General features: G+C 38.7%; 1 protein-coding gene across 1 annotated transcript in view; it reads left to right on the top strand.

Annotated features, from left to right (window-relative positions):
- Nucleotides 1–26,196, top strand: part of LOC103532390 (cohesin subunit SA-2) — a 59,547-nt gene that overhangs the window by 8,041 nt on the left and 25,310 nt on the right. Inside the window, exons 6-14 of the mRNA XM_030469048.1 lie at nucleotides 771–847; nucleotides 4,423–4,494; nucleotides 7,436–7,640; nucleotides 8,668–8,819; nucleotides 10,047–10,120; nucleotides 10,567–10,690; nucleotides 14,057–14,155; nucleotides 16,176–16,255; nucleotides 26,006–26,113. Coding sequence (XP_030324908.1) covers nucleotides 771–847; nucleotides 4,423–4,494; nucleotides 7,436–7,640; nucleotides 8,668–8,819; nucleotides 10,047–10,120; nucleotides 10,567–10,690; nucleotides 14,057–14,155; nucleotides 16,176–16,255; nucleotides 26,006–26,113 — 991 coding nt within the window. The remainder of the gene's footprint in view (nucleotides 1–770; nucleotides 848–4,422; nucleotides 4,495–7,435; nucleotides 7,641–8,667; nucleotides 8,820–10,046; nucleotides 10,121–10,566; nucleotides 10,691–14,056; nucleotides 14,156–16,175; nucleotides 16,256–26,005; nucleotides 26,114–26,196) is intronic.

The following is a 26,196-nucleotide window of genomic DNA, read 5'->3' as shown; positions in this document are numbered from 1 at the left end:
TCACGTTGCTGAAGTGGCACATCACATCACTTTGCAGAACCCAACCCCACAGGGAAGGTGGTTTTGATGACCATTCTCATTAGAATCCAGTGTTTCAGTTGCCATCTGTTTTGTAATTTGCTAGGATCTTTGTTTGAAAGTAAGCAACTAGCAAATTAAGCTTCCTGCTTTGGTGGCTAGGAAAGCAATCTCTTGCCACATTGAGGTAACTCTTACTAGAGGGCTGTGAAGCTGCCTGTTTCATAACAAACACTGAGACATAGAGACTTCTCTGGGGCAATTTGCTAGCTAAATGCTTCAGGTTGGCAAGTGAGAATTTTAAGACTATTCTGTTAGTTTGAAACTTCTGAGTGCATTTAAGAAGCTACATTTCAAATTTTTTGTCAGGTTTTTAGCTAGTATGCCTTCTCTTAGGGAAAATGTTTTGGGGCCTTTGACTAGCAGTGGACAAAATTTTAGTAAATCCTTGAAGTAAATGTATTGGCAGAGAAAATAGCTGCGCCAGGCATCACGTAGTAGATTTCTCTCATGTATATTTCAGTTTTGGTTTATCAGTATAAATTAATTTATCTCCGTGTATCTCTCTCTCTCTGTGTATGTGTATATATATATATATATATATATTTATTGCCCATACCAGTGTAAACAGAGATAAAACGGCTAGTGTCTCCTTTTCTTTCTGAATTTAAAATTAAGTCCTTACTGTGATTTTGGACTTGATTAGTGTAATATTCTTGTCAGTAATGCTTTTTTAAATGCTACTTTTCTAGGCATGGTAACAGCAGAGATGTTTCAAAGTTTGCGCAAGAAGGATATCATGCAAAAAATGACTGAGAGCTTTGATGAGGTAGGCACAGCTTTGACTTTGCATGCCTTTTTTTGTATAAACAGTAGGCACTACTATATTAGCCAAGCTGGATAGAGTTCCTGATGCTTATCAGGAGCTGTGGTACTCTTAGGAGTTTTTTTGATTGCAGAGTTATAAGAGGTAAAAATAACCTGGCATTGCAGCAGATAAAAACATTTCTTCGGTGCTCTGTTGATAGATCCTTTGAACAATGCTGTTGTGGGTTACTGATGAACTAATTCAAAGATATTTTTAGCTCATATTTTTAGTTGGATTTTGTCCTCTGTTATACTGCCCATGACTTTTTGTAACTATATTATTTCATATAGAAGAAGAAGAGGAAATTCCTGATTTTTCATTGTCAAAGCAACAGCTGTTACTTAATTTATTGAGGACTGTTAAGAAAAAGTTACAGCTTTACAATACTGTTTCTCTGTTTGACTGTTCCTTGGCTAATTACAAATTTTCTGCAGTGCTCTCACAGTTGCCTCCGTGCCTTTTTCCTCTGTTTGCCACCTCTGAATTGATTTGTCAAGCAGTAGCCATCAGCCTTGCTTTAACTGAGCACCTCTCAAAGACCAGCTGCTGCAGAAATTCCCACAGAGGATGAATTTGCCAACACGGTCTTCATTTTAGAAGTGTAGTAGCACTTCAGCTAATTTTTGACAGAAATGATCTGAGATGTGTCTGGCCACATAAATTAATAATCCGGCACTTCTTTCCCAACTAAATTAGTCCTGGATATGACTTGCACGAGGGTAGGCACTCTGTGAGGTACAAAAATGTGGCTGTTCTTATCATCAGCCTGGGTGTGTTGCAGCTCTGTAACCTTTTCACGTATCCTGGTAGGTATAAAGAAGGGTTCTACAAGTTGCCTTAGAAGCTGTATTCTGCGTGCTAGAAAAGCAAAGTGACTTTGGTTTTGGGGAAGTATTTTGCCATGCTATTCTAGTGAAGCATTTTACTGACAGAAGGAAGTGATGACTTCTGTGTTATTGTGGTTTCTTCCCCCCTCCTCCCCCCTTCAATTCTATATCCAGTGAGTTTTGAAATTGTCTATTTTCAGATAAACTGACTCTAAGAAAACTCCTAAAATGATTCCTACAGAATTCAGTATTTTTAAAGACAGAATCTGTCAGCTTGCTTAATTTACACCTGGTGTGTTATGACTAGTTATTAAGACATTATTAATGTGGAAAAAAATTGACCAATACAACTAATTTTATGTTAACGGTGGTTATTAGATAATTGAAAAATGCTTGAGGATTAAACCAATTTTTTTTAAAGCCACAACTATGATAAGAGCAAGAAGAAAATTGTTTGCTACTTTCAAGTGAGTTGTTTCCTCCTTGTGTTTCTTTTTGCATGTAGTTCTCTCTCATTTTTTGCATAAATAAGATGGAAATGTAACTTAGTGATTAGGTTAGTTGAGAAGTAGTGCTTTATAGGACTACTATTGTGTTAAAAATGTTTTTGAAAAAAAATTATAATATTAGTAATATATACTATAAAATAGTAATGAACGTGGAAAATATTACCAGATACCTGCTTGAGTATCTTATGATTTATATTTTTTGTTTATAGTATTGGAAAGCTGGATTGTAATTCTTCATTTTTGATCATTTTTGTGATTTAACCATTGCTTTACTTCTTAATTCATTGCAAGACTACATCTATGTACCAAAACATCTTCCCAGAATTCTCACTAGTGGAACTAGTGGAGTTGAGTCTGGCAAGAAACACAAGGCCAACAAGAAAAGGTTCTACAAATGCATCAGTAGCAAAAGGAAGACAAAAAAACCATGGGCCTGCTTCTAACTGGGGCAGGGACCCTGGTGACAAAAGACAAAAACCTCAGGGTTTGATATTTATGCCAATGTTGTTTTAACATCTTCAGTAACAACAAAAGGCCAGTGTCTGCTCTTGGGAAGTTTGCAGATGATACAGAACTGGTAGAAGCTGCTGGACTAGGTGGTTATTCTGATGTTCAGAGGGACCTCAGCAGGATGTAGAGTTTGGCAGAGGGGAACCCTATGGAGACCTCTAGCAGGAAACCCCATGAACCTGTGGAGGAGTAACCTCATGCACCTCTGCACACTATGGGCTGACTGGGTGGAAAGCAGCTCTGCAGAGTAGGATCTCTCTGTCCTTGTGGATGACAAGATGAACATACACCAGCAATGTGCCCTCACAGCAAAGAAACCCAACTTCTTTAGTTGGCAGAGCATTGCCAGCAGGTCATGGGTGGTGATCCTTCCTCTTTACTCACACTGATGAGATTACATCTGGAGTGTTGAGTCCATTTCTGGGCTTTCCAGTAGAATAAAGAGGTGGATTTACCTGAGTGAGTCCAGCAAAGGGCCATGAGGATGATTAATGATCTTTCGTGTGAAAGGCTGAGAGAGCTTTGCCTGTTCAGACTGGAAAGAAGGTGGCTCAGAGGGATCCTAGTGATGGAATCATCTCTGGGTCCTGTATCTAAGTGTCAGCCACAGCTCTGGTCCAAGTTTCCTTCCCCCCTTAGACCTTGTGAGTGATTTTCTAAACAGTGCTCTGTGTGCTGTTACACTTTCTTGTTCTGTGACAGGGTCATCACCACCACCCAGCTGGAGATTGTACTTGGGGGTATGGTTTAGTTAAGGACTTGTCAGTGTTAGGTTAACGATTGGAATGATTTTGAAGGTCTTTTCCGACCAAAGTAATTCTGTGATTGTCTGGGTGCCTGGGAAATTCAAAGCTGTTAAGGGAGGGGAGTAATTTGTCTGGTGCCCAGGAATCTTGAGGCTGATAGGGAGAGTACAAAGAAACCTGTTTGGCTTGTCTCCTTGGTTCACAAGACCTTCAGGGCCTGATAGCTGGATTTTGTTTTCATAAACTATCCTTTCTTCTGCTTTTCTTCTTGTATGTGGCATTTTTTTTCTTGCAGCAGTTCTTTGTTCCTTTGTTGGTTTCATTCCCTCTCCTGTTTTGTTGCTGAAGTGTTTAGCATTGGAAGAATTAAGTTCATTGCATAACTAACTGTAGGGCCAGATGTACCTGTTGTGTTGCACTGAGCCTAGCACAGAATTGTAGAGTTCATACCTTTTGACCTGGAATAATAGCAGAATTGAGGAAATACCTCTGAATCAAGTCACATTAACTTGAAAGCATTTCTTTATGATTTGAAAAGCTCAGAATTATTTTTCAAGAGTGTAGATGTTTTACAGTATCTAGTTACTAAATGTTGGAAAGGAGTCCTGAATTTGCTGGGGAGGCATATCTTAAAATTAATAACAAGAGTTATACCTTACATATATTTTAAGACCAAGCTCTGTCTTACTTGTAGCAAGAAAACTCTGATTTTTTAAAAATAAAAGTGTTTTTCTTTTATAAGTGCTTATAAATAAAATTAATGACATGAGAAGAGATTAGATTTTGTTTAATGCGTTGGGTTGCATGAGCCATGTGTAATACTAATTGTCTGAAGTTTTAATAGCCTTTTAAATATGACACATGGTTTGTGATGTTTTTGTCTTCGTGAATTAACTGTGCCATTTCCTCAAAAAGCTTTTAACATTCTGTTTCATCCATTACAGGAAACTGGGTTGCAATACAAGAAATTTGTGGCCTATCCTTGGATCCTGACGGTGACGTGGCCAGTGGACATGGTAAGCCTCTTCTGTAGTTCTCTGCAACTGTAGTGCAGCATTTTCTGGGGCTGTATTTCCCATTTCCAGTGGAGGCAGATGCATTGGAACTAATCATCTTAAACTGTGTGTCAGTGAATGCTCTTCTGATGTCTGCTTCATCCGGTCTGTTTTAGACCTCTGGTTTGGAACAAACTCATCCTTTCAAAGTGCTTGTTTCTGACTATTGATTTTAAATGAAGGTGAAGGTGACTTGCTGAGTTGGATGTGATGAGTTGCTCCTATAGCATTTTTCACAGTCAGTTAAATTGCATGTCAAGTTGCAGTGCTATCCAAGTCCCCTGTCCCTCCCAGCAAGCTCCATGCACTCATGTGAATGTGTACATGCATACACATGTATGCACACACAAGTTTAGGTAAAGAGGTTTGTTCAAGAGCTTGTTTCAAATCATTCAAATAATTTCAGATCAAAACATTCATGTGCAAACATGAAGTTTTGACTGGAAGAATATTTTGAGAACAGAAACATCTTTTTTGTAATGCCTTTTCCCAAACAGCACTTGCAGTGTTGTGAGGAATTCATCTTAACTCCTTGCTGGCTCTTCACATTGACTGCCCTGTCTTTCCATAGACTCTGTATGAAAGAGAGAAACATTTCTAGGATGAGTCAAAGCAGGAGCCTTAGCTGAGGGATTTGAATGGCTGAATGCCTAATTTGACTTGGTTTCTGGAAGAGTTGCTTCTCTCTACCAGGTGTTGGGGGAATCTGAGGAATCCCAAGTTAGGTGTCTGATTTTAGGTGGTGTACCTGCTGGGCTGTCTATATATTTAAAGTACACATACTACCATTAAAATGAAATCACAGTATAATATACACGGGCAGTAGAAATACTTCTAAAAAGTGAGATGTCTTCCTGTATTTGTGCTGATTTTCAGATTGAGGAGTATGCTGCTGTGATCAAGTAGATATTTCTTAAAGTTGTAGGGGTTTTCCCTACTGTCCGTGTCATGATCAGGAGAATTTAATGGTTAAGTTACAAGAGAAGAGCATGATGTGCAATTTGCAAGTATGAGAAGCTATTCTGAGCGTGAAGCTGTGGGCAGGAATACCTCTGAGGTGTGTTTGATCAGCTGAGGGACCAGCTGAGTAGTGTCCTGCCTTCAAATGAAGTTTTCCATCACTACTGAAGTTTTTGAATTTGCTGGCTTGATTCACACCTGGAAACTATCAGGATGCAAGTTAATATTCTGAGACATTCCTAGAATATGCGAGATGCAAATAACGTAAATGCTCACACTGCCTGAGGTTGCCATCTATAAAGTCTTCCTTCACGTGTGTGTTCTTCACACATTTTGTGTGAGAAGTCATTTGAATTGCCATCTGTCTGCTTTCTTCCTGGCAGTATCAGCTGCACTGTGAATGCTCTTGTGGCTTTATTGTAACTTGCTTTTTGCACAACATCAATGGTACTTACTGCTTCTGGGGTGGTTTTCAGTGGCTTAGGTGAGAGACTTAATTAAGCTGTAGCCTGATAAAATCCTGAAGCTGGCAGTGCTGCTGAAGAAAACAGCCCCATCCTACCCTATGAGATGGTTGTTTATTTTCTCTTCCCAAACATCATATTTTTTGTTTTAAATAACATTTAGTTAATTACATGCAAAAGTACATCCTGGGAGACTGATGCCACTGAAAAACAATACAGCAAAGCAGCTGGGCTTTAAGTCACTTCAGTTTCCTTCTGGACTTGCATGAACAGGAAGGATGGGGAACTGGGGAAGCACTACTACCTGTGAACAAGGACAAGAGGCCAGGAATGATTGTGGTTTATGCCACTGAAAGTTTTTTATGAGGTTGTGGTTTCACATGCCCTTTCCTACCTACCTAATCACAGTTACCTCACACATTGCTTTCAGATTTGAGCTATCCCAGCAGCCTCACTCTTAGGACGCTGTCACGGTTTAACACTGTCCCAGCAATTAAACAGAGTAACAGATGCTCTCTATTAATCTCTCTCTCCTCCCTGAGAAAGAAAGGAGAGAGAATAAGGGAGAGAGACTTATGGGTTGGAAACTAAACTACACAGCTTTAATGAAACAGTAATGATAAATAGGAAAGATTACTAAATATATACAAATATACAGGAAAATGGATACCACATTCCTTCCCCCCTTTTCCCCCAATAACTCTCACATCACCACCGAGGCTGTAGGGCAGCCCTGGGAAAGTCCAGGCTGGAACCCTGGGGTCAGCAGCAGTCAGGAACTGGAGGCAGGAACACACAGATATGGGCTGGCACGGATCAGGACCACAGGCAGAGGAATGGATGGAATTCTCCCAGGATGCTGAAGCAAACAGGGAACGGGCGAAGGAAGGGGAAGCAGGAAGGGCCGGAAGGGCAGGAAGCTGGAAGCTGGAAACCAGCTTGACCTTTGTGATCCCTTAAATTTATACTGAGTATGATGTGTATGGGATGGAATACTCTGTTTGGTCAATTCTTGCATCTGTCTAGTCCATTCCTCCCCAAAGGAGGGCTGCAGATGTGACCTCTTTACTCCTTCTCTCCTGGAGGGCAAAATGTTCCTCAGAGCTGAGCAGTGTCCTTGGCTCTGCACACCAGTCTTTGGCTGAAACTATAAACATCGAGTGTTATCAGTCCCAAAAGCAGACATTGTCTGAGAAACTTGCTGTTAATTTCAGCAAGTGCAGCTACTTACAAGAGACTGAGCTGAAAGCGAAAGTACAAGACAAAAATTCGCCTTTATCCTGGCCCAAAGCAGGACAGAGGCTGTCTTGCTTGAAACATAGTCCCTATTTTGCAGTAACAATCATGAGAAAAAGTTACTAAGGTCTGAGGTGATTTTGCCTGTCAGAACTCTCTGACATTTGGTGGGAGAGATTTAAATGGTGTGCACAAACAACAGTGATTTGTGTGTTTTCTCTTGACTCTTCTTTCTTGTGAAGGACAATGAAGACTACCCACTGATCAGATCAGGACCCTATTGGAAGAAGTTCAAGGCCAATTTCTGTGAATTTATTGCAGTGCTTGTCCAACAGTGCCAGTGCAGCATTCTGTATGATAGCTACTTGATGGACACTATCATCTCGCTGCTCACAGGCTTAGCAGACTCCATGGTCAGAGCATTCAGACACACAAGCACTTTGGCAGGTAAAATAACTTGCAGTTGCCATAGACCTTGGTTTTGTTGTCTTGCGTGCAAACAAAACTGCTCAGTTGTTCCCTTGCATTGACAGTGCCCTCTTCAAATGTAGATTACTGTTAAAGAATTTTTTCTCCTCTATATGAATGGAATTTGAATGCTTTATATATGACAGACCAATTTTTGTATTGAAAGAATATTTTTTTTAAAGCTTGACATGACTAACTTTAGAACTATGCTTTGTTCTGATTCTTTTTTTCCCCCTCAGTAACTATTTTTTGCAGTTGAATTTCTGTTTTGGTTTTTTCTGTCCTCCACTAATTAATGTGGTGAGCATGCATTAAATGATTAACTTAAAATGTTTCTTTTGGAGAGCTTCTATTCTTGTAGCACTTATGCTAAAAAGAACATTGCTTGTTACATGTTTTTGTTCCATGCAGCATGATGATACTAAAGCTATTACTTTTTTTTTTTTTTTTCCCCTTTAAAGCCACTAAATACTCTCTTTGCTATACAATGAACACTTACAGTGTAATTTGTTTTTAAGTATACTGTTTGCTATGAAGGCTTAAAAACATGAGTTGACATTTGTGCAAACAATCTATTAATCCTTAGAGGAATGTGAATTTTAGTCAATTCAACTAAAATATTAAGATTCTTATCCTTTTATGGGCCAGCTTCACTGCTGTTTGGTTTTTTTCCCCTGGTTGTTTTGTTACTGAAAATCAACCACTCCACAAATACACTTTTGCAGAACAATCATACATAAACTAAGAAGAGAGTGGTCCAGTAAGTTTCTTCTCTGAATAGAACTCTAAGCAAAAGTTGTAGATCACCAGTAATATCACTCAATTTTTCTTTTTTATCATTGTCTGCCTTTAAATTAAGCACTGTATTTTAAAAGAAATTACTATAATGTAGCAGTGTTCATATTTTGGATAATAAACCATACCCTTTTTGTGGTAAAGTGGTGAATAAATTCATGGTACATATCTCTGAGCCAAGCTGAATGTGTTGTGTCTGTTTCCTTTTTAGCAATGAAACTTCTGACAGCAGTTATAAGTGTACATCTGAACCTTGATGTCAACAAGCACAATGCTGAAAGATTATACGAGGTGGAGAAGAAGAGGATAAGTGGCAGGAGGACCAATTACAGACTTGACCAGCTAGAGAAAAAAAGAAAAGAGGTTAGGAGGGTGTCTTGTATGGGAGATGTCTGAAGATGTAAAAAGAAGGATTGCTGACAGCTTGCTTTTGGGTTAATACAGTCTTTTTAGGTTACTGGCCTAGATCAAGTGGTATCAATATGACTGCTGTATGTATGGTTAACTTGGAATTTCTGTTCTACTAACTGCTTCTATAAATTGGCATCATTAGCCCTTGATCTTTGCACAAATACGTACTTACACACACGTAATTTCATCTGGCTTTGTGAGAACGCAGCTTTTCTTATGTTTGTACAAATTATAAACCAAAATGTTAGCTCTTGAACAACATTTCAAATGAATAGAAAAGGCTACAGAATACCTGTTATCTCTCTGTAAGTAATATGTTAAAAAGTGCTTGTAATTTCAGGTGTGACTTGTATCTTTCTTCCTGTTCAGTTTCTGTCATTTCTTCCCTGCTCAGCCAGGCAGCTCCTTATCAGCTCCCAGAGACAGGCCCATAACTGTAAGAAAACTTGAGGGTGGTGGTGACTTGATGTACAAACATCAAGCATAGTTCCTTCTCTCCTGACCTTAGATTCAGTTACATCTGTTCTGAGGTATGAATGCCCACGAACTTCTCTGTTGTAGAACTAACCTCTTTTTCTGTTGTGAAAAAAGAAGTGTTTGGGCGAGAGATTTTAGTATCAAAACTCTGGTCTTATGGGAAAAACCAGAGGAAATGTGTGTGTTGGGGAGGAAAAACCAATCTTGTCACCCTTCTTGATGTGCTGATTGACAAAAGAATGTTTTTAATAAGGAACTTAGGTTTCCAGAAGTTCAAAACTAGATTTTCAGGGCTTGGTTAATATACATGCTCATTGTGGAATAGGTGTATTTTAAAAATTCCCTTTTCTGCCTTTCTTTCATCTTTGTTTAAGGGCATAAAAAGAGAATTTGGACCTGTATGTGAAGATGGCTTAATAGCCATGCTTTATCTTTCTGCATATTGTCAGATCAAGACTCAATGTATCAAACAAGTACTTTGTTATCCAGGCTAGCAGCTGCTATCTGATAAACCTTTCATCAGGATGTAGCTTGGAAAAGTCCTACTGCTAGCGTAGGGACACACCAGTCATTTTATGTTGGCACCGTGTGTAATCACGAGTACTTTGCACCACAGTAGTGTTGTAAGTGCACTGCTGTGAATTTTTCATACGTAGTGAGTGGTGGGACCAATATTAACGTTTAGTTCTCTTTGTATTTCAGTATGAGCAGAAGCTTCTAGAGATAGACAACATGATGAACGCTATTTTCAAAGGGACGTTTCTGAACCGTTACCGGTAAGGGTGGAAACAAGGCTGTGGTTGATGTGTATCTGAATTCCCAAGAAACTTTTGCTTAGATTTTTCAGGTACCAGAATTAAGTTAAACATCCGAGAGGTGCTGATGATGTTAGTGAAAATGCAGCAGTTAAATTACTTTAAGGGATTTTGGCTTACAAAAGGACCTCTCTCAAGTATGTTTCTTAAGCTCTTCCTGCTGGCCATAGAGCAGTGTTGAGAAGATAGCCAGAATTACAAAATAATTATTGTATGAAACATCTGTAGCTAGAAGTGGCCTAATTGTTGACTGAAGACTAACTTGAAGCATTGCTATGAAGACTTTTTAAAATATTTTGGATTTTACATCTTTCTGCAGTTCCAGAAAATAAAAATATTTCAAATAATACAATTAATGTATTAGGCATTTTTTAATGCATCAATATTACAATTTTATAATTTCACAGTGATGTGATCCCTGAGATCCGAGCAACTTGCATTGAAGAAATTGGCAGCTGGATTAGGACATACCCAGATGCTTTTTTAAATGATAGCTACCTAAAATACATTGGATGGATGCTGTATGATAAGGTAAAGTTTTACTTTTTCTTACTGTAGATGGGGGCTGTAGATGGGTTTTTTAGTAATTTGTTTTCTCAAGAATCCTAACATTTAGATTCTTGAGAGTAGATGCTTAGGGCTCTGATGGTACAAATAAAAAGTGACTTCCTTTTTCCTTTCAGGTTTTATTTTTAAAGCTGTTGTAGCATAAAATAACAGAGGTCTGTAGCAGTGCATGTCCCTGCGTGTGCAGTTATTTTTATATGTACTGAATTGAGAAACATTACTAAATTGTAAAATGTCTTGTATCCTTTGAGCATGTGCAGTGTTAAATGATGATTAAGCGCCTGCTTTTAGTTTTGGTGGCTACATATAAAGCTTTGTTTTATTTTATAAAAATGAACAGACGTTTCCTATAGTAAATAGTCTTTAATATTGCATTTGTCATTTGAAATTAAAATTGATGTACAAAATCTTTACTGAAAGTCCAGTTTTCCCAAAGGGTTTTATCCTTTTCTTTATAGCAATTTTATATTTTCTCTTTGAGTAGATGTGTGTTTAAAACCACTACCACCAACAAAAATCAAAACACAACTGAAAGAAGTAACTAAAAATACACTTTTCTCATGCATGTGGATTCCATGAGGTATTTTAGGATGATAGGTATAGTTATCTTCAATATCTAATTAGTAAATTGGCATGCTGTGCTTCTGCAGGCCAACTTTTATATATTTTAATTTAGAAACCTCCTTAGTTTTGTGTTGACTTTCGGTAGTTCATGGTCTATGAATAAAATTGTAGTTTACGACTAAGCCAGGAGGGGGAGCACAAAGCCTCTTATTTCTTTGTGTTCTACCATTTTTGTAAAGGTATTATTTAGATTTTTAGAACAACAGTTCTTATAAAGAACTGTCATCTTCTTCTGCATAAATTTTATCTGATCAGAATACATTTTTAGTATATGTTCAGTTGGGAGAATTCTCAAAAGGTAATTTTTGAAAACGATGTGTCTTCATTTTCCCAGTGCTGTACAGTGAAAATTAACAGCTGGTGTCTCTGATTAATGCACATAGCTCATCCAGTGTCATTTATTGGGAACGGGAAATAGGTTTGGGTTTTTGTTGTTTGTTTGTTTCTAATGCTGATTATCTGAAATGCAGGTGCAAGCAGAGTGAGATAAAATGAGAAGTTTTCCATGTTCCCCATTTGGCTGAGGGCTGGTGTGGTGCCACTGCTGGTGGTTGGAGTCCCGGCTGTGCTTTGTGATTTGCAGCCACTGTTAAATTGCCCGATTCCAAAATGAGAGCAGGGCATTTTTGGCAGCAAGAGGGGCAGCAGTGCTTGTACATACATCTGCATCTTATTTCCCACTAGTCCTCCTTAATAAGCATTTCCATCCCATCTTGCTGAGGGTGGGTGGCAAGAAACTGATATCTCCCAGAGCCAATTTTCTTTTAGAATGTAACGTAGAGAAGTTTGCCAAATAATTTAGGCTCCAGAGTGTAACAACCACAAAAGTATTGTAATGGTGGGGGAAAACCTGGCCAGGATCATCTACCGTGCTGTAAACAGAAATTAAGTTCAGTCATATGGGAGGATTTAAAGTGGAGAGGGGAGGGGGAAGTAAGTTTGAAATTAACATTTTGCCTTCAGAGCCTTTTATTTGAATACAGTAATTCTTTCTTCCTCATTAGTTACCATTTTGCCATTTCACCCTGATATGAAACATTTTATTTTTGTGTAAAAGTGGTTTCCGAGGTACAAGAAGCTGCTCCAAATTCAATGGTAATATGCTCAAAATTGCATATGAGGATCTTTCTTTGGCCTACTAGTTGTTGAACAGTGCTATAAAGATAGATTTTCAAGTAATTTATGTTCATATGCTAGAAATAGTTTAAATTTTGAAGACCAAGCAACAGCTGAATAATGTTATAGGCAAACCCAGCCACCTACCAGTGCATTTATGAAACCCAGGCACCTAGCTCATCGTTCAAGGCACTGGAGTTCTTCCAAGGGTGTATAGAGATACTAAATGAGCATCCAGAGCCAATCAAGCTGGTTCTGACCTGAGCACCAGGTGATGAAGGGAAGGGCTGTGTAAAAAGTGAACAGGTTCTGTGCTGTGGAGCCAGCCCTTATGGCTGTAGGGAGTAGCATGTGTGGGCAACAATCTCTTTCTCAGAAAGCCTTTAATTTTGAAGTAAAATATAGAATATGTACTGCTGGTGTGTCACAGGCATATCAGAGGGCAGTACTAATTGCTACTTGTTGATATTTCATTTTATATCTCTAGCAAAAACCTGTCTTTTGTCATCATGTCAACATCAAAACAGTAAACCTGTTGGTAAAAGTCTGCTCTGTGGATCATCCTTTGCTTTCCATCTAAGCAGGTGAACAGGAACTTATAGTAATGCATAGCCTATGTGTAGGTGGTCTCCTTTCATGGATTTCCTTGATTGTTCTTACTGCTACTGTTAGCAAGAGGAATTAAGGAAGAAATATGAAGAGATTGATTGGAAACCTGCAGTTCATTAAGTGTCTCTGCTCGTATCCTTAGCATTGTAAGTTTATAGAACACAGTGATTTTTCTATTTTAGATGCTCAAAATGACTTTCCTAATGCCATTTAAAGGGGTAGCAATATGCATGAGAAAATTTAAAAGCTGGATAAGCAGAATACTTCTTTTTGAGGCATCTATGAGGGAGTAGTACTAACAGTATGAAATAATGCCTCATGGGGATAAATATGTTTTGCCTAAATTAACTAATTCAAAGCAACCCTTTTCTTTTTGGAATGCTTAAAATACCCTTTCTAGTGTAAAACAGAATAGGGAGAAGCTGTAATATTTAGCCATGCATCTGTAAAAATCCATAATGATAAGCCAGTGCATTTCTCAGTTGTACCTCATCCTCTGGGAATCTTCCAGAATTTCCTGGAGTCGTTGTCCATGCTTGACGATTGTCCAAGTCCAATGTTGAAAGGAAGCAGGCAAAGTCTGATGTATGAAGAGTGCTGGTTGTATTAAGTAGGTCATCCACATTCTTGTCTTTGTATCTTAAACAGGTGAACAGCGCAATTTTTGCATCTCTTGCATTCACTTGCTTTTATTAACTGTGATGTCTGTGAGGGTTTTCTTTGACTTTTAGGGAGCCTGGGACAAACTTTGATGTCACCTTTAAGTTTGGCTCAATGCAGACTTCTGTGTGAATGAGAGATGTGTGTGTGTGAGCACACAAAATAATACTGATGTCACTAATGAAGAAAACGAGGCAGTGTTGGGGTAGTGTGCTGTGGGGATGCACAGAGAACTCTTATTTACATAATGTAAATTCCTATAGTGAATAACACCAAATATTAACTTTTTTTACTGTTAGCTGATTTCTCTTTGTCTTGTAGCAAGCTGAAGTGCGGTTGAAGTGCCTTCTGGGACTGCAAGGAATTTATAGCAGAAAAGAACTTGCTTCCAGGATGGATCTTTTTACGAGCAGATTCAAGGTAAATAGTTTACTGTTTGCTACTTTTTAAGTCTGGGTTGGATGATAGCTAATCTCCCCAGTGTCTTGACTGACAGGTGCTTAAAGTACTGCAGAAACAGCCTGTTTGACTGGGTGGATGAAGTAGTTTTGCAGAGGTGTTTTCCTCTGTTTCTGTGGAGTTTCTGTTTCGTTTTAATTCATGCACAAAAAAGTATTAGCATGCATTGTGGTCAGTTATCTCCAGAATTCATCCAGGATGGGCCAGATTTTTTTACAGGATCTTTGGCAGATGACAGAATTTCATACTCTAAGGGTCCCTTTTTTTGCTGCTCCTGATAATGGGTTAACCATGTAGATACTGGATTGACTGAGCATGTATCACACTGATGTGGGAATGGCTCTCTCTGTCGATCCACCATGTCAGTATGAATCTTGAAGAAGGATCCCTTATCTCCTTTCTGAGCAAGTCAGGTGATACGCTGCAATTTTCAGAGCTTGTTCTGTGACCACATTGACCCTGTGCACTGCCTTTATCATATTCCAACATCCTGACTAATTTAAGAAGTAAACCCTTTACTTTTTTTTTCAGTCCTGCTCTGGGTAATGATTTTGTCAGATACTCTTACCCCCAGTGGGGCTATGCCTTTTCAGTATTTGAATAAGAAAGCTCAAGATGCTGTGATTGTTACCTAAGTCTCTCTGAAGCAGTACATAATCAAGTCCTGCATGTGGTGGCAATTCATGTTCTTTTTGCAAAAGGTGCCCAGGGATAACCTGTATGTCAAAACAGTTGCCAATCTTAAAAAAGCACCTAGAGCACATCATCAAAGAACAAGAAATATATTACTATGGGCATTTTAAGAAAAAATTATTCAGACTGAAACTCGGCTATCTAAGATTAGCCTCCATGTTAAACAGTTACATGGTAGTCCCTTATCTTTCCTTCTAAAAGCAGGTTACTTTAAGCTTTCTAAACAGGTGCAGGATTCGTATTTATTCGAAGACTGATGAAATACCTCCTGTCTGTTTGTACTCTTATCTTCCTTTGTGTGGAGGATGCTATATAAATGGATTATTGCAAATTCCATCCTCCAATCAAAACAACCCAAACACAACTCCTTCACCTGTAAACAAAAGAAACCCTAACAGCTACACACAAAATACAGACTGATCTGCAATCTTTCAGTGTTTAAATTCTCCTTCTTCAGTGATGGGAAATGTAATCATATAACCATCAATCCATTTCCCACAAAGAGGAGTTTGGCACTGAGTGTTCAAACTCAGGATTCATGGACTTGCACACTTTGCAGCTGGGTTGTGAGAGAAAAGGAAGGTGCAAGTTGAAATGGATCTAGAGATTTATAAATGATAGGTTAAGTGAAAAAAGCTGTTAGTCTCAAAACAAGCAAGTCCCAAGGCTTAATGTACCTCAAAGATGTAGACCTCACTGAGGAATGTGAGTTCTTGGATAGAAAGGACAGGGAAATTTCCACTGTTTTCTGAGGAAAACATTTTACAATAACATGAATTCTGTAGGTCAGAAAAATTGTTGCTATTCCATGAAGTACCTTTATGACTCAAGTCATAATTGTCTTTCCAGCAAGGCACTGGCTTTTGTAATGTGTAGGTACATACATTTTATTGTTGATGGGAAAAACTGATTATATCATACTTGTAATTTGAGGCTCACCTTCATTTGACATACTGAAGTGCCAGTAGTAACGTCGTAGAAACAAGCTGTCAGTCACTTTTAATTTGTAGACTGTAGTTGATTTCTTGTGAACGCATACATTACATCTATAAAAAATATCATATTACTGCATGATTAATTCAGTTAAAAAATTAACATGCTGTTAATTTTCAGGGGCTGGGGAACTACGCGGTAGTAATCAAGTTGCCTTATGTCTCTTAGGAAATAGCTGCTGAAATAAAAATAAATCTCTGCTCTACTAGTGTAGATGATCTAGCTGTAGCAAAAATATGTTTTTATTGAGAACAGACCATGTTACATCTTTTTATTGTCATTTTACATCCATTAGGATCGAATTGTGTCCATGCCTCTGGACAAGGACCATGAAGTAGCAGTTCAAGCCATGAAACTCTTGATGCTTATGTCACAGTAAATAATTTTTTTTTTTAATTTACTGTATTGTTTTAATGGCAACAAGATCCCAATACAATCCTGATTGATGAATCTTCCTGTAATCAGATGCATGCTGGGAAACAGCTGCTTCTGGTAGGATATGAGTTAGAGTTAATGTCGCCCAACCAAGACACGGCGTTTTCTTTCAGTGGGAAATACCAATGTTAAGAAAACCCTCGTGAGATTCAGTATGAAAATTACATCTTTATGCCTTTATACTTCCCTCTGAAAGGAAATTCCACACTTTCATTTTGGTTTTTCTCAAACTGAGCATCTGTCTGTCACAGGGTCTCCACCCCATCTTCTGTCCAGGGGTGCCAGGCCTTGGCCAGGAGCTCAGGGAACTCTGCCATCTTCCCTGTCTCCCCACCTGATGCAGGAAGCCTTGAGATTTGAGGCCATTGATAAAATTTAAACATTCAGATTCTTTATGGCAGAGAACCTGTGAGCTATTGAGTCCACAGCAGACTGACTGACAGGAAATGAGCAAGTGTACAATGTCTTGATTTTACTGAGGTCTAAAACTAACAGGAGAGTTATTTTCTTGTGAAATTGACATCCAGCCTTAGATTTGGTGTGATAACAGCAATCTGGAAGGGTGGAGAAAAACTGGACTAATGTTACAGAAGTATGCAAATGCTATTCTGATACATCCTTGAACAACATGTTTATTTTAGAAGTGGCTTTACTTGAAAGATACATGAAGTATAAATTGCCTGTCCCTCTTTTTCAATGAAAAATGAGAACTAAAACCCTACTACGTTTAATTGGTAATACAGTTGAGATGTTAGGACTCAATAAATGTCTCTTCTGTCAAAGTTTAAGTGGAATTTTGCTGATGCTTACTTCCATGTGCAGCATGGTGTGTTGTCCAGTAGCCTTGTGGGATTTGCTTTTGATTTTAAAATAGATATAGTGGTTATTGCTAGATGAGGGTGTAGACCTTAATGGACTATTTAATATGATCTTGTAGGCATTTACATTAAATTTAAAGTTTCTTTGTATATTGAAATGTTGCTTTATAGTCTGGTCTCCTATGTCACTTCAAACTCCATTGATTGGAGTGGCATTTCTCTAGGCCTTCTTCAGCATACACATCAGAGCAGCATATGATGCTATGAGCACAGCTTTTCTGAAGGGAGTACCATTGTTTGGGTGTCACTAGTAGTAGCCAGGGATATATTGTTTCTGTGCTTACAATGTCCATTTTGCATCCCTTGGTTCTCCATGGTGTGTAGCTGTTGGAACAAAGCATAAAGCTGTGTCTGTGGATAATGTGTCCCTGTGCTAGGAGAAGCAGCACACCATTGTTGAAGTACAAAGATGCTGTACACCAGTTATAGCTGTCCTTGTTCTGTATGTGAACTAACAAGTGCTACATTGGCACTCACTGCAGCTGTTTATCATCTCTGACTTTATTATAAGGGAGCATGTTCTCATTAATGCAAGCTGCAGCTATAAAAGTTTGATCAATGTTTCTTTTTCCCTGAAGCATTTTTTCCCCTTAAATTTTTCTTAAATGTGAAAAAATACCTTCTAAAGTTTTCTGAATGACTTTTTTCCATCATAGAAACGTAGCTTTTGCAAGTATAATTAATATCTTTTGAAATTGGTTTTAATTAGACTGTGTGGAGCCCAACAAATACATGCTTCTCTTTCTTTTTGCTCACCTGTTGTGTAGCCATCCTCCTTTCTGGTCCCCTCTCCTCAGTTGCTTTGAGCCCTGCTCATTTGGCTTAATTATTGGAGTCATGAAAGTGCAACTGGGGACTCGAGAAGCCAGCTCCATGACAGCTCTTCTTTTTGGTAAGAGTAGCACTGACCAGTCTATAAAACCTGCGTGAAGAGAATTTTGACAATATAGACAATGTTTTTATCCAGAGCCTGCATCAAGGTGCTCTTTTAGCAGGGGAGGATCTTATGCCTCAGTATGTACAACAGTGTCAGAAAGGAGATGCTGCTGGCATTGCAGAAGCAAAGACATTTCGGGGCTATTGTGTCTCAGATAGGTGTGTCTCATAGCTTAAAACCAGTATCTGGATATTGAGCATTAATGCTGCTTTGTACATAGAGTAAACATGAAATGGGGTTGGGGATTAAAATTCCCCTTGCCTTTAAAGAATAATAAGTGACAGCTTGTATAAATGGCACTTCTACTTGTATGCATTGTTGTATTCAATTTTTTTGCTGCTTTTGTCATGCTGTATTGGCTTCTCCATGAATGGCTCTTTTTTGTCATCTGCAAATTTGGCAAATGAATTCTGATTTTCCAACTTACATTTTTGGTGAACCATGAAAGACCTTTCAGATCCAATTGCTATTTTTAATGCTACTGGCAAGAACCTCTATCTCATGAACTCTGTATATGATTTGGAATAATGGATTATTTTTAACAATATATATAATCTGAACTGATCAGGTACTGACCTTTGTAACATGTCTATAATCTAGAGATAAATATTTTGTTGTTTCATGAGATGTGTTGGCAAGAAGCAAAGCCAGGAGTGGCTTTCTTCCTCCAGTCAGTCTGTTGGGTGCTCTGTGACTTTCTTTGTGGGGAAAATTTACTGTATCAGTAACTTTTACTGGCTTCCATAATTGTCTTTTGGGTGAGTATAGTAGGAAGACCTCATTGCCAATTAATTATTTTTGTGATGTTTAATGGTTGCAGTGGAGCTGTGCTCCATGAGTGCTAATAACAGCTTTGACCATTTTTTAACGAACACTTCTTTCCAGTCCTGTGGAATATACATTGAATACTCTGTGTACTACAGGCCCACGTAAATGCTATGCTGACCTTTGCATTCTTTCCCTTGCTAGCTAGAGAGGCAGTGAAAATACTGATTTTCAATTCACCTAGGTGTGCTGCATTATTAAAAAAAAAAATCCAGTGCTGATTCAAAACCCTCCTGCTATGCATATGCCTGTTTTTTTCAAGTCCCTATTTGTATTTTCATCTTGTCTGTCTCTGTGAGCTCAGATTTTTTTCTTCTTGTTTGTTGCATGTTGTCTCAATTGAGTGCCAAGGTCTTTGGGCTGGTAGATTTCTGTTTTTACACAGCATGATGCAATCCCAAAACTGAAATGAGCCTATGAGGTTTAGCATAATAGAAATTATTAATGCTACTGCATTATGCATAATTGTTAGCATTAATGTTGCAAAGGATCTGAGAGGGAATAGAACTAGGAAGGAAATAAAGAGGGAGAAAACATGAGTGACAGTGAGAGACCAAGGAATCTTACTGAAAACATTGCCCTTTAGGAGGCAAATGAATTTACTGTGCCTGCTGCCAGACAGTTCCGTTCATGTTGGAGTGCTTTACTGCTTAAAAGAGTAGAGGGATTTTAAAAAGGAGCAGCAAAATTAATTAGGTAACTGTGGTGGATGAATGAGGAAAGGTTACAAGTGGTGCAGGTAGGGGCACAAATCTACAAATAGCTTGGATATGTAAATAGCAAAGGGGAAAATTACTTTGTGTTACTTTAGTTACATGTAACTGGAAATTAAACTGAGTTTAAAACATAAAGCTCTCAAGTTTGAAATCTGGAAGAGCTTAGCAAGAAGTGTGAGTATATTGCAGTCACTGAAGATGTCTCATAAATAGTTTAGAAGCTGTTTAGTGGAGCTGGCAAATACATTGATTCTCACCTCAATGCTTTGATGGTGGTCAGTAAAGGTAATCCAACCTAAAAGTCAAGAAACTGAGCCTTGTAAGTTTCCAGTGTTGTGCTTAGCCCAGAAGGACCAAGTCAAGTAGGGGTACATCACTGTTGTGCTTGAAAATCAGTCTCTCTTCTGATTCTCAACTAGACTGGGAAGGATGTTTTAGTTTGGAGAGGGTGGGGAGAAACTTGGAAACTGGATTTGGCAAAGGACGCCACGTCACATAGGGTGTTACTAGTTCTAGTGGTAGGTGTAGGTATGTACTATGACAAGCAATTCAGTGTCAGGGGAGGGTTGAACTCTGTGATTCTGTAGTGTTGTCTCACAGCTCAGCCATGAACTGAATTCAAAGGATAAATTGGCATTTGTCAGGCAAATGCACTCACTACAAGGGTATTCAGACAAGCCATTGTGCAGGAAAACAGTTAAGCTTATTGAAGCCTTAAATGCTATTATATAAAGTGTTTTCCTGTGATTGTAAAAAACAAGCGGAAGAAAGAGACATACCTTGCATATAAAAAAGGAAATTACCCACTTTTGCCCTGTTTAGTGGCTTTCAGGAAAGATAAATAAATGTTATCTCGAAGTTCATAGAAGTAGCATATGAAGCAGTGAAGTGAATTATACTGCACAGTTCTGATTTCTTGCATCAGTAACTTGCTTGTAGGAGATTAGGTACTGTCAGAAGAGCGTGGCATGGAGCTCTTCACAGCTCTGTGATTCCTTCAAGTCTGCCACAACTATTCATGTGTATTTCTGGTAGTGCTGCATCATTTTCCTAACAAAAATAGTGGAAGACCAAAATGGAGCAAAGGCACGTGCTTTCTCCTTTGTCTTCTTCTCTTTTCCATCCTCTCAGGTTTATGCTTTCTTGGAAGTTACCTTCAGCAGTTGAGATTCTGGATTCTTATCTTTCCCATCTGAAGAGTTAAAAAGACAAAATAAGAACTTCATATCTCCTTGGGTTATGTTTCTTAACCTAAACACTATTACCATACAGCATCTGTCTAATGTGTATTGTTTTGTGTTCTGTTATAGTGTAATTATAGAATTGCAGTGTATTGCAACATGATAATCTTATTTTAAAGTGGGTGGGAAAGGGCTCTTGTCATACTGTAGAGGCATCCATGTTATCATCTTTCTGATCACCAAAGTGTTGTCTTGAAATACATGCAATGACAGTAGGGTAGAAAGAGGGAAATAACAGAACAGATTAACTGATTTTTTTCTATTTTACAATTTTATCTCAGATCTTAGGATACTTTCAACATATGTTTTTTTGCTTGATAGTGCTTAGTGTATGAATAATGGTTTTACAATATATTTGCAAACTTAGATGTTTAACTTGAATTAACTTGAAATACAAAATTAACAGATTATTTTGATGTGCTGTCACTTGCATTACCAATGTCACCATGATGAGTGCCAGATCTTTCCCTGTGCAGCCATTGAAAACAAAAAGAATAAGGTGGTAAAACTTTGAGAAGCGCATGTGGTGTATTTTTATTTTACTATCATGATTTTTTTGGTTATTCTTGGTATAAGTGATAGTACAGACCAAGAGAGGCAACTCCAGCAGTCACGTCTCTTATAATAAAATGGAACAAAAAGCAAGGAATGAAATCTTTCAGCTGGTGCCATATGCAGAACAAAATGGGTCTGTGATCTCCCTCTAGAATATCTCAACTTGTTATTCGTGACATGTGCACACTGAAGTGCTGAGAAAATGATATCTCTTGACACTGGTATGTGGAAGGCCATGCCTGTTTATTTTTAGGCACCCAAAAAACACTGGCAGGCACTTCTGGCTTAACCTTTATCTGTTGTTTGGTGTTCTGAGGGCTGTAAATTTGTAGTAGTATTATTGCTGTATTTGAAGTTTTGAAGTATTCAAAATGAGTGTTTGATGAGTGTTTGCCCTATGTATGTAGAAAAGGAAGGCACCCATTTACTGTGGTGGTACTGGTAGTAGTGGTAGCTAAGGTAATGAAGTGCTGCTACTTCCAGGGGCAAGTAAAACTTCTAAAAACTCCTTTGAGTGGGAGCTACCAATATAAACCCCACTGTACCACACAAATTAGTGGCTGAGCAGTATGTGAAAAGCAGTAGTAGTTCATACAGGTATTCCTTTCCATTCAATAAAGGAATAAAAGAACCAGATCAGATGCTCAAGTAGTGTCTGTCACCCTGTGCTGCAAAGAAAATGGGTTGTTTTAAGCTTTTTTGCTTCTTTTCAACTAGGGATTGCTTCATACATGGCCAGAGCTATTGCATCTGACCTACTCTTTTCTTGAGTTGGGAGGAAATTACACTGCTGTAGATCAGTGTAACAGAGGAAAATGCCTACCTTCTTTGAAGGCAGATGAAGTTAAAAACAAGGAGGTGGGAATTTCAAATCACAGGATGGCTGAGGTTAGAAGGGACCTCTGGAGGTCAACCAATGCTCAAGCATGGCCACCTAGACAACATGGAGATGGCTTTTGAATAACTCCAGCAATGGAGACTCTACAATCTCTCTGGGCAGCCTGTGACAGTGCTCTGTCACCCTCGTGGTAAAAAAAAGTTTTCTGATGTTCAGAGGGCACCTTCTGTGGCTCAATTTGTGCTCATTTCTTCTAGTCCTCCCACTGGGCAGAGCCTGACTCCAGCATCTTTGCACCATTCCTTCAGGTTCTTACATACAGTGATAAGTTCCCCTCTGAGCCTTCTCTCCTCCAGGCTGAGCAGTCCCAGCTCTCTCACCCTTCCCTTATAGGAGGGACATTCCAATTTCTTAATAGTAATTATGGCCTTTCATTGACCTTCCTCTAGTATATCCATATCTCTGATACTGAGGAGCCCAGCACTCCAGGTGTGGCCTCACCAGTGTTAAGCAGAGGGTAAGGATTACTTGCCTTGTATCCACCAGGACCCCCAGGGCCTTTCCTGAGAAAAGAGCATTTCTAAGGAAGGGTGGTTTCATTTGTACTTGAAAGATAGGGTCCTTAATTTCCACCAGATGAGATAGCAGGCTACTGAGCTCTTTGAGCTATCTGAACAATTTGTGCAAGGAATTTTTTTTTTTAAATAAAAACCTGCAGGTGTTGCATTTACTATTTCCAGAAACGTGCTAAGAAGAGAAAACTTGAAATATAAAGAATAAAAAAATTATAATACGTGTATAATATGTGTATATAAAAACCGTGTACATTTGACTGACATGTTCAGAATGGAACAGAAATTTCCATTTAAGTGTAGGGAAGTTTTTTTTCTGTGAAGGTGGTCTAATACTGGAACGAGTTGCCAGAGAAGTTATGGAGTCTCTGACTGTAGGTATTAAAAATCTCACTGGACACAACCCACAGCAACCTGTTCCTGATCCTCCTCTGAGCAGGGGTTTGGACTAGATGATCTCCAGATGTACTGTCCATGCTCAGCCATTATGTGATTCTGTGTTGGCCCACTCTAGATCATGGTATGTTTATGTAGAAATTTCTTCTTTTTCAAGCTGTCCAGTTTTCTAAAACTGTGTATAGAGAGAGTGACAAGGGCAGCTTCATAGGAACTAGTGCTTTAAAAGCACTATGGAACAGATTGACATTCAAAAGAAGGAAAGAAACTTTGTCAGACTGCTAGTTTATTTCAATAGATTCCCCGTAGCCTTATCAAATAAAGACTATATCATGTATTTTTACTCCTGTAAATGCAGTTTGTTGTAATTCTGGTTTTTGCTCTCACTTGTTAAATTTGTAGAAGCTTAATAAATTTGATACTTTCTGCATGGCTTCACGGGACACACCAGTGCTTGTTCATATACTCTAATGAACCATATTACATTTTGGGTTTCTTACTGTTCAGCATTAATAAACACTTTTTTACTCTATTTCCCCAGCTCTGTAGCTGGCTGAGTAAGAGTCTCATAAATGTTTTCCATTGTGCTGATTTCAAGATGTACATACTTAGAGTGTTTTCTATAAGCCCTATTACTACAAATATATATTCAAGGGAATTGCATGTTAAAAGAGGCCACCAGTATCTACCTTGATTATGTAAGGCAACTTTTCTTTTTTTGTTGAGGGCAAGCATTACTTGCAAGATTGACCTTTCTGGGGCCATTGTAAGCGACCATGGCAAAAATGTGAAAAATTCAATGATACACGAGTAAATGCACTGTAAAGCTAAAATTCATGGGGTATCAGCTTCTTTGAATGAGAGGCCATTGGCTTTGAAAAATGAATATGGTCTTTTTATAATTTTTTTTTCTGATTTAAAATCCCAGACAGTGCTAAAAAATATTTTCAATGGACATTCCAGTGATATTCTCACCTAATGTGAGCTCTTTTTTTATTTTTTATTTTTTTTTCCAGTCAGACTGGAGGGTATATTTGTGAGTTGTGAGGATGCTATAGCAGGTGATGAGCTTGGAGACAAATGGGCAAACACAGGAAGTGTTGCTAATTGTTTTAAGACATCACTCCCAGCAAATGAATCCTTAGTTTTAGAGAATGTATTGGACTGCAGCTGTAGATGGCAACTGTTGTTGCATGAGGATTAAATGCAGTAATACATGGAAACATGCACAAATACAGGCTGGGTGGAGAATGGATTAAGAGCAGTCCTGAGGAGAAGAACTTGGGGATGTTGATTGATGAGTAGCTCAGCATGAGCTGGCAATGTGTGCTTGCAGCTAGAAAACTAGCCATATTCTGGGCTACATTGAAACGAGTCAAGGGAGGTGATTCTCCACCTCTAAACTGCCCTCGTGAGACCCCACTGAGAGTACTGCATCCAATTCTGCAGTCCCCAACACAAGAAGGACGTGGAAGTGTTGGAGCAAGCCCAGAAGAGGCCACATGGATGATCAGAGGGCTGGAGCACCTCTGCTATGAGGAGAGGCTGAGAGAGTTGGGGTTCAGCCTGGAGAAGAGGAGGCCCTGGGGGGACCTTGCAGCGGCTTTTCAGTGCCTGAAGAGGCCTAGAGGAAAGCTGATGAGGGGCATTTTACAAAGGCTTGTAGGGATAGGACAAGGTATAATAGCTTTAAACTGGTAGGTGTTAGATTCTAGGAAGAAATTCTTAATTGCAAGGGTGGTGAGACACTGGCACAGGTTGCCCAGGGAAGTTGTGGCTGCTCCCTCCCTGGAGGTGTTCAAGGCCAGGTTGGATGGGGCTTTGAGCAGCCTGGTCTGGTGGTAGGTGTCCCTGTGCATGGCAGAGGGGTTGGACTAGATGATCTTAAGGTCCCTTCCATTCCAAACCATTCTGTGATTCTATGATAAAACTCCTTTCCCCTCACCTGGCTGTAGTAAGTATAAGGATCTCCTATGTTGCTCCTTCATTGTCTGACGTAGCTTAGTCCAGTGACATTGCTATGGCAGTAAAAAACAAGCATTTCAAAACTCCTTGCTTTGGGCTTCACTCCTCTGGTGTCTCTTTCAGTTTCCTTTTTGTAAAAGGTTGCTTTTAATACCATTTCTACCTCACTGTGTGTTCTAGGTTTACTAGTTAGTTGGCTTGTGCTATTCTCAAGATGCATAGCTGAATGAAAGAAATTATGACTTTCATTGTGTTTGCACAGAAAGGTTACAGTTGGACGCATGCTATTAAGAATGTGTTTTGATTTCTATGTACATGTGACTCTGTATAAGCCTAGTGTAACAGAATTTAGGTTTTAAAAAACTAAAATAATTTAAAAGTAATTTTGCAAAATGAAGGCTTATTCTTGTTTATTATTTTTATTATTCTTATTTCTGTTGTGAACATCTAAGCATAAAGTAGAGGCATGATTTTCCTCTTTTGTTACTATTACTCTTTTTGCCATGACTACTAATCAAACAATTATACTTTAATGTTCATGTCCATGCTGCGGGCCTGATTCATCATGGCTTGCACAGACCTCTGTTTCTCTATATAGCAAGTAAAAGAATGCTACCTAATTTGTTTGGTAGCCTTTTTAGATATTTATCTGTGTAAACAAGTTGCATGGCTGTGGAGAATCAGATCTAGTGAAAGCTGGACATAGCAGTCATAAGATTCTTTGCAGATAAGCCTGAACTATAACTTCCATTGTTATTTTTGCCTAGGAACTGTGAGGATGTGTTATCAACTGAAGACTGTGAAATGTTATACCAGTTTGTTTATACCACACACCGTCCTCTTGCAGTAGCAGCTGGGGAATTCCTTTATAAGAGGTATCTCTGCCTGCATGCCTCCTTCTTGCATATTCTCATTTGTTTCTGAATGAAGGTGGATTTACTTAGGAGGGACATTAAGC

This window comes from Calypte anna, chromosome 1 (genome assembly GCF_003957555.1).
Source record: "Calypte anna isolate BGI_N300 chromosome 1, bCalAnn1_v1.p, whole genome shotgun sequence".
Taxonomy (NCBI): domain Eukaryota; kingdom Metazoa; phylum Chordata; class Aves; order Apodiformes; family Trochilidae; genus Calypte; species Calypte anna.
The sequence above is the reverse complement of the archived record's forward strand: the minus strand, read 5'-3'. Positions and strand labels throughout refer to the sequence as shown.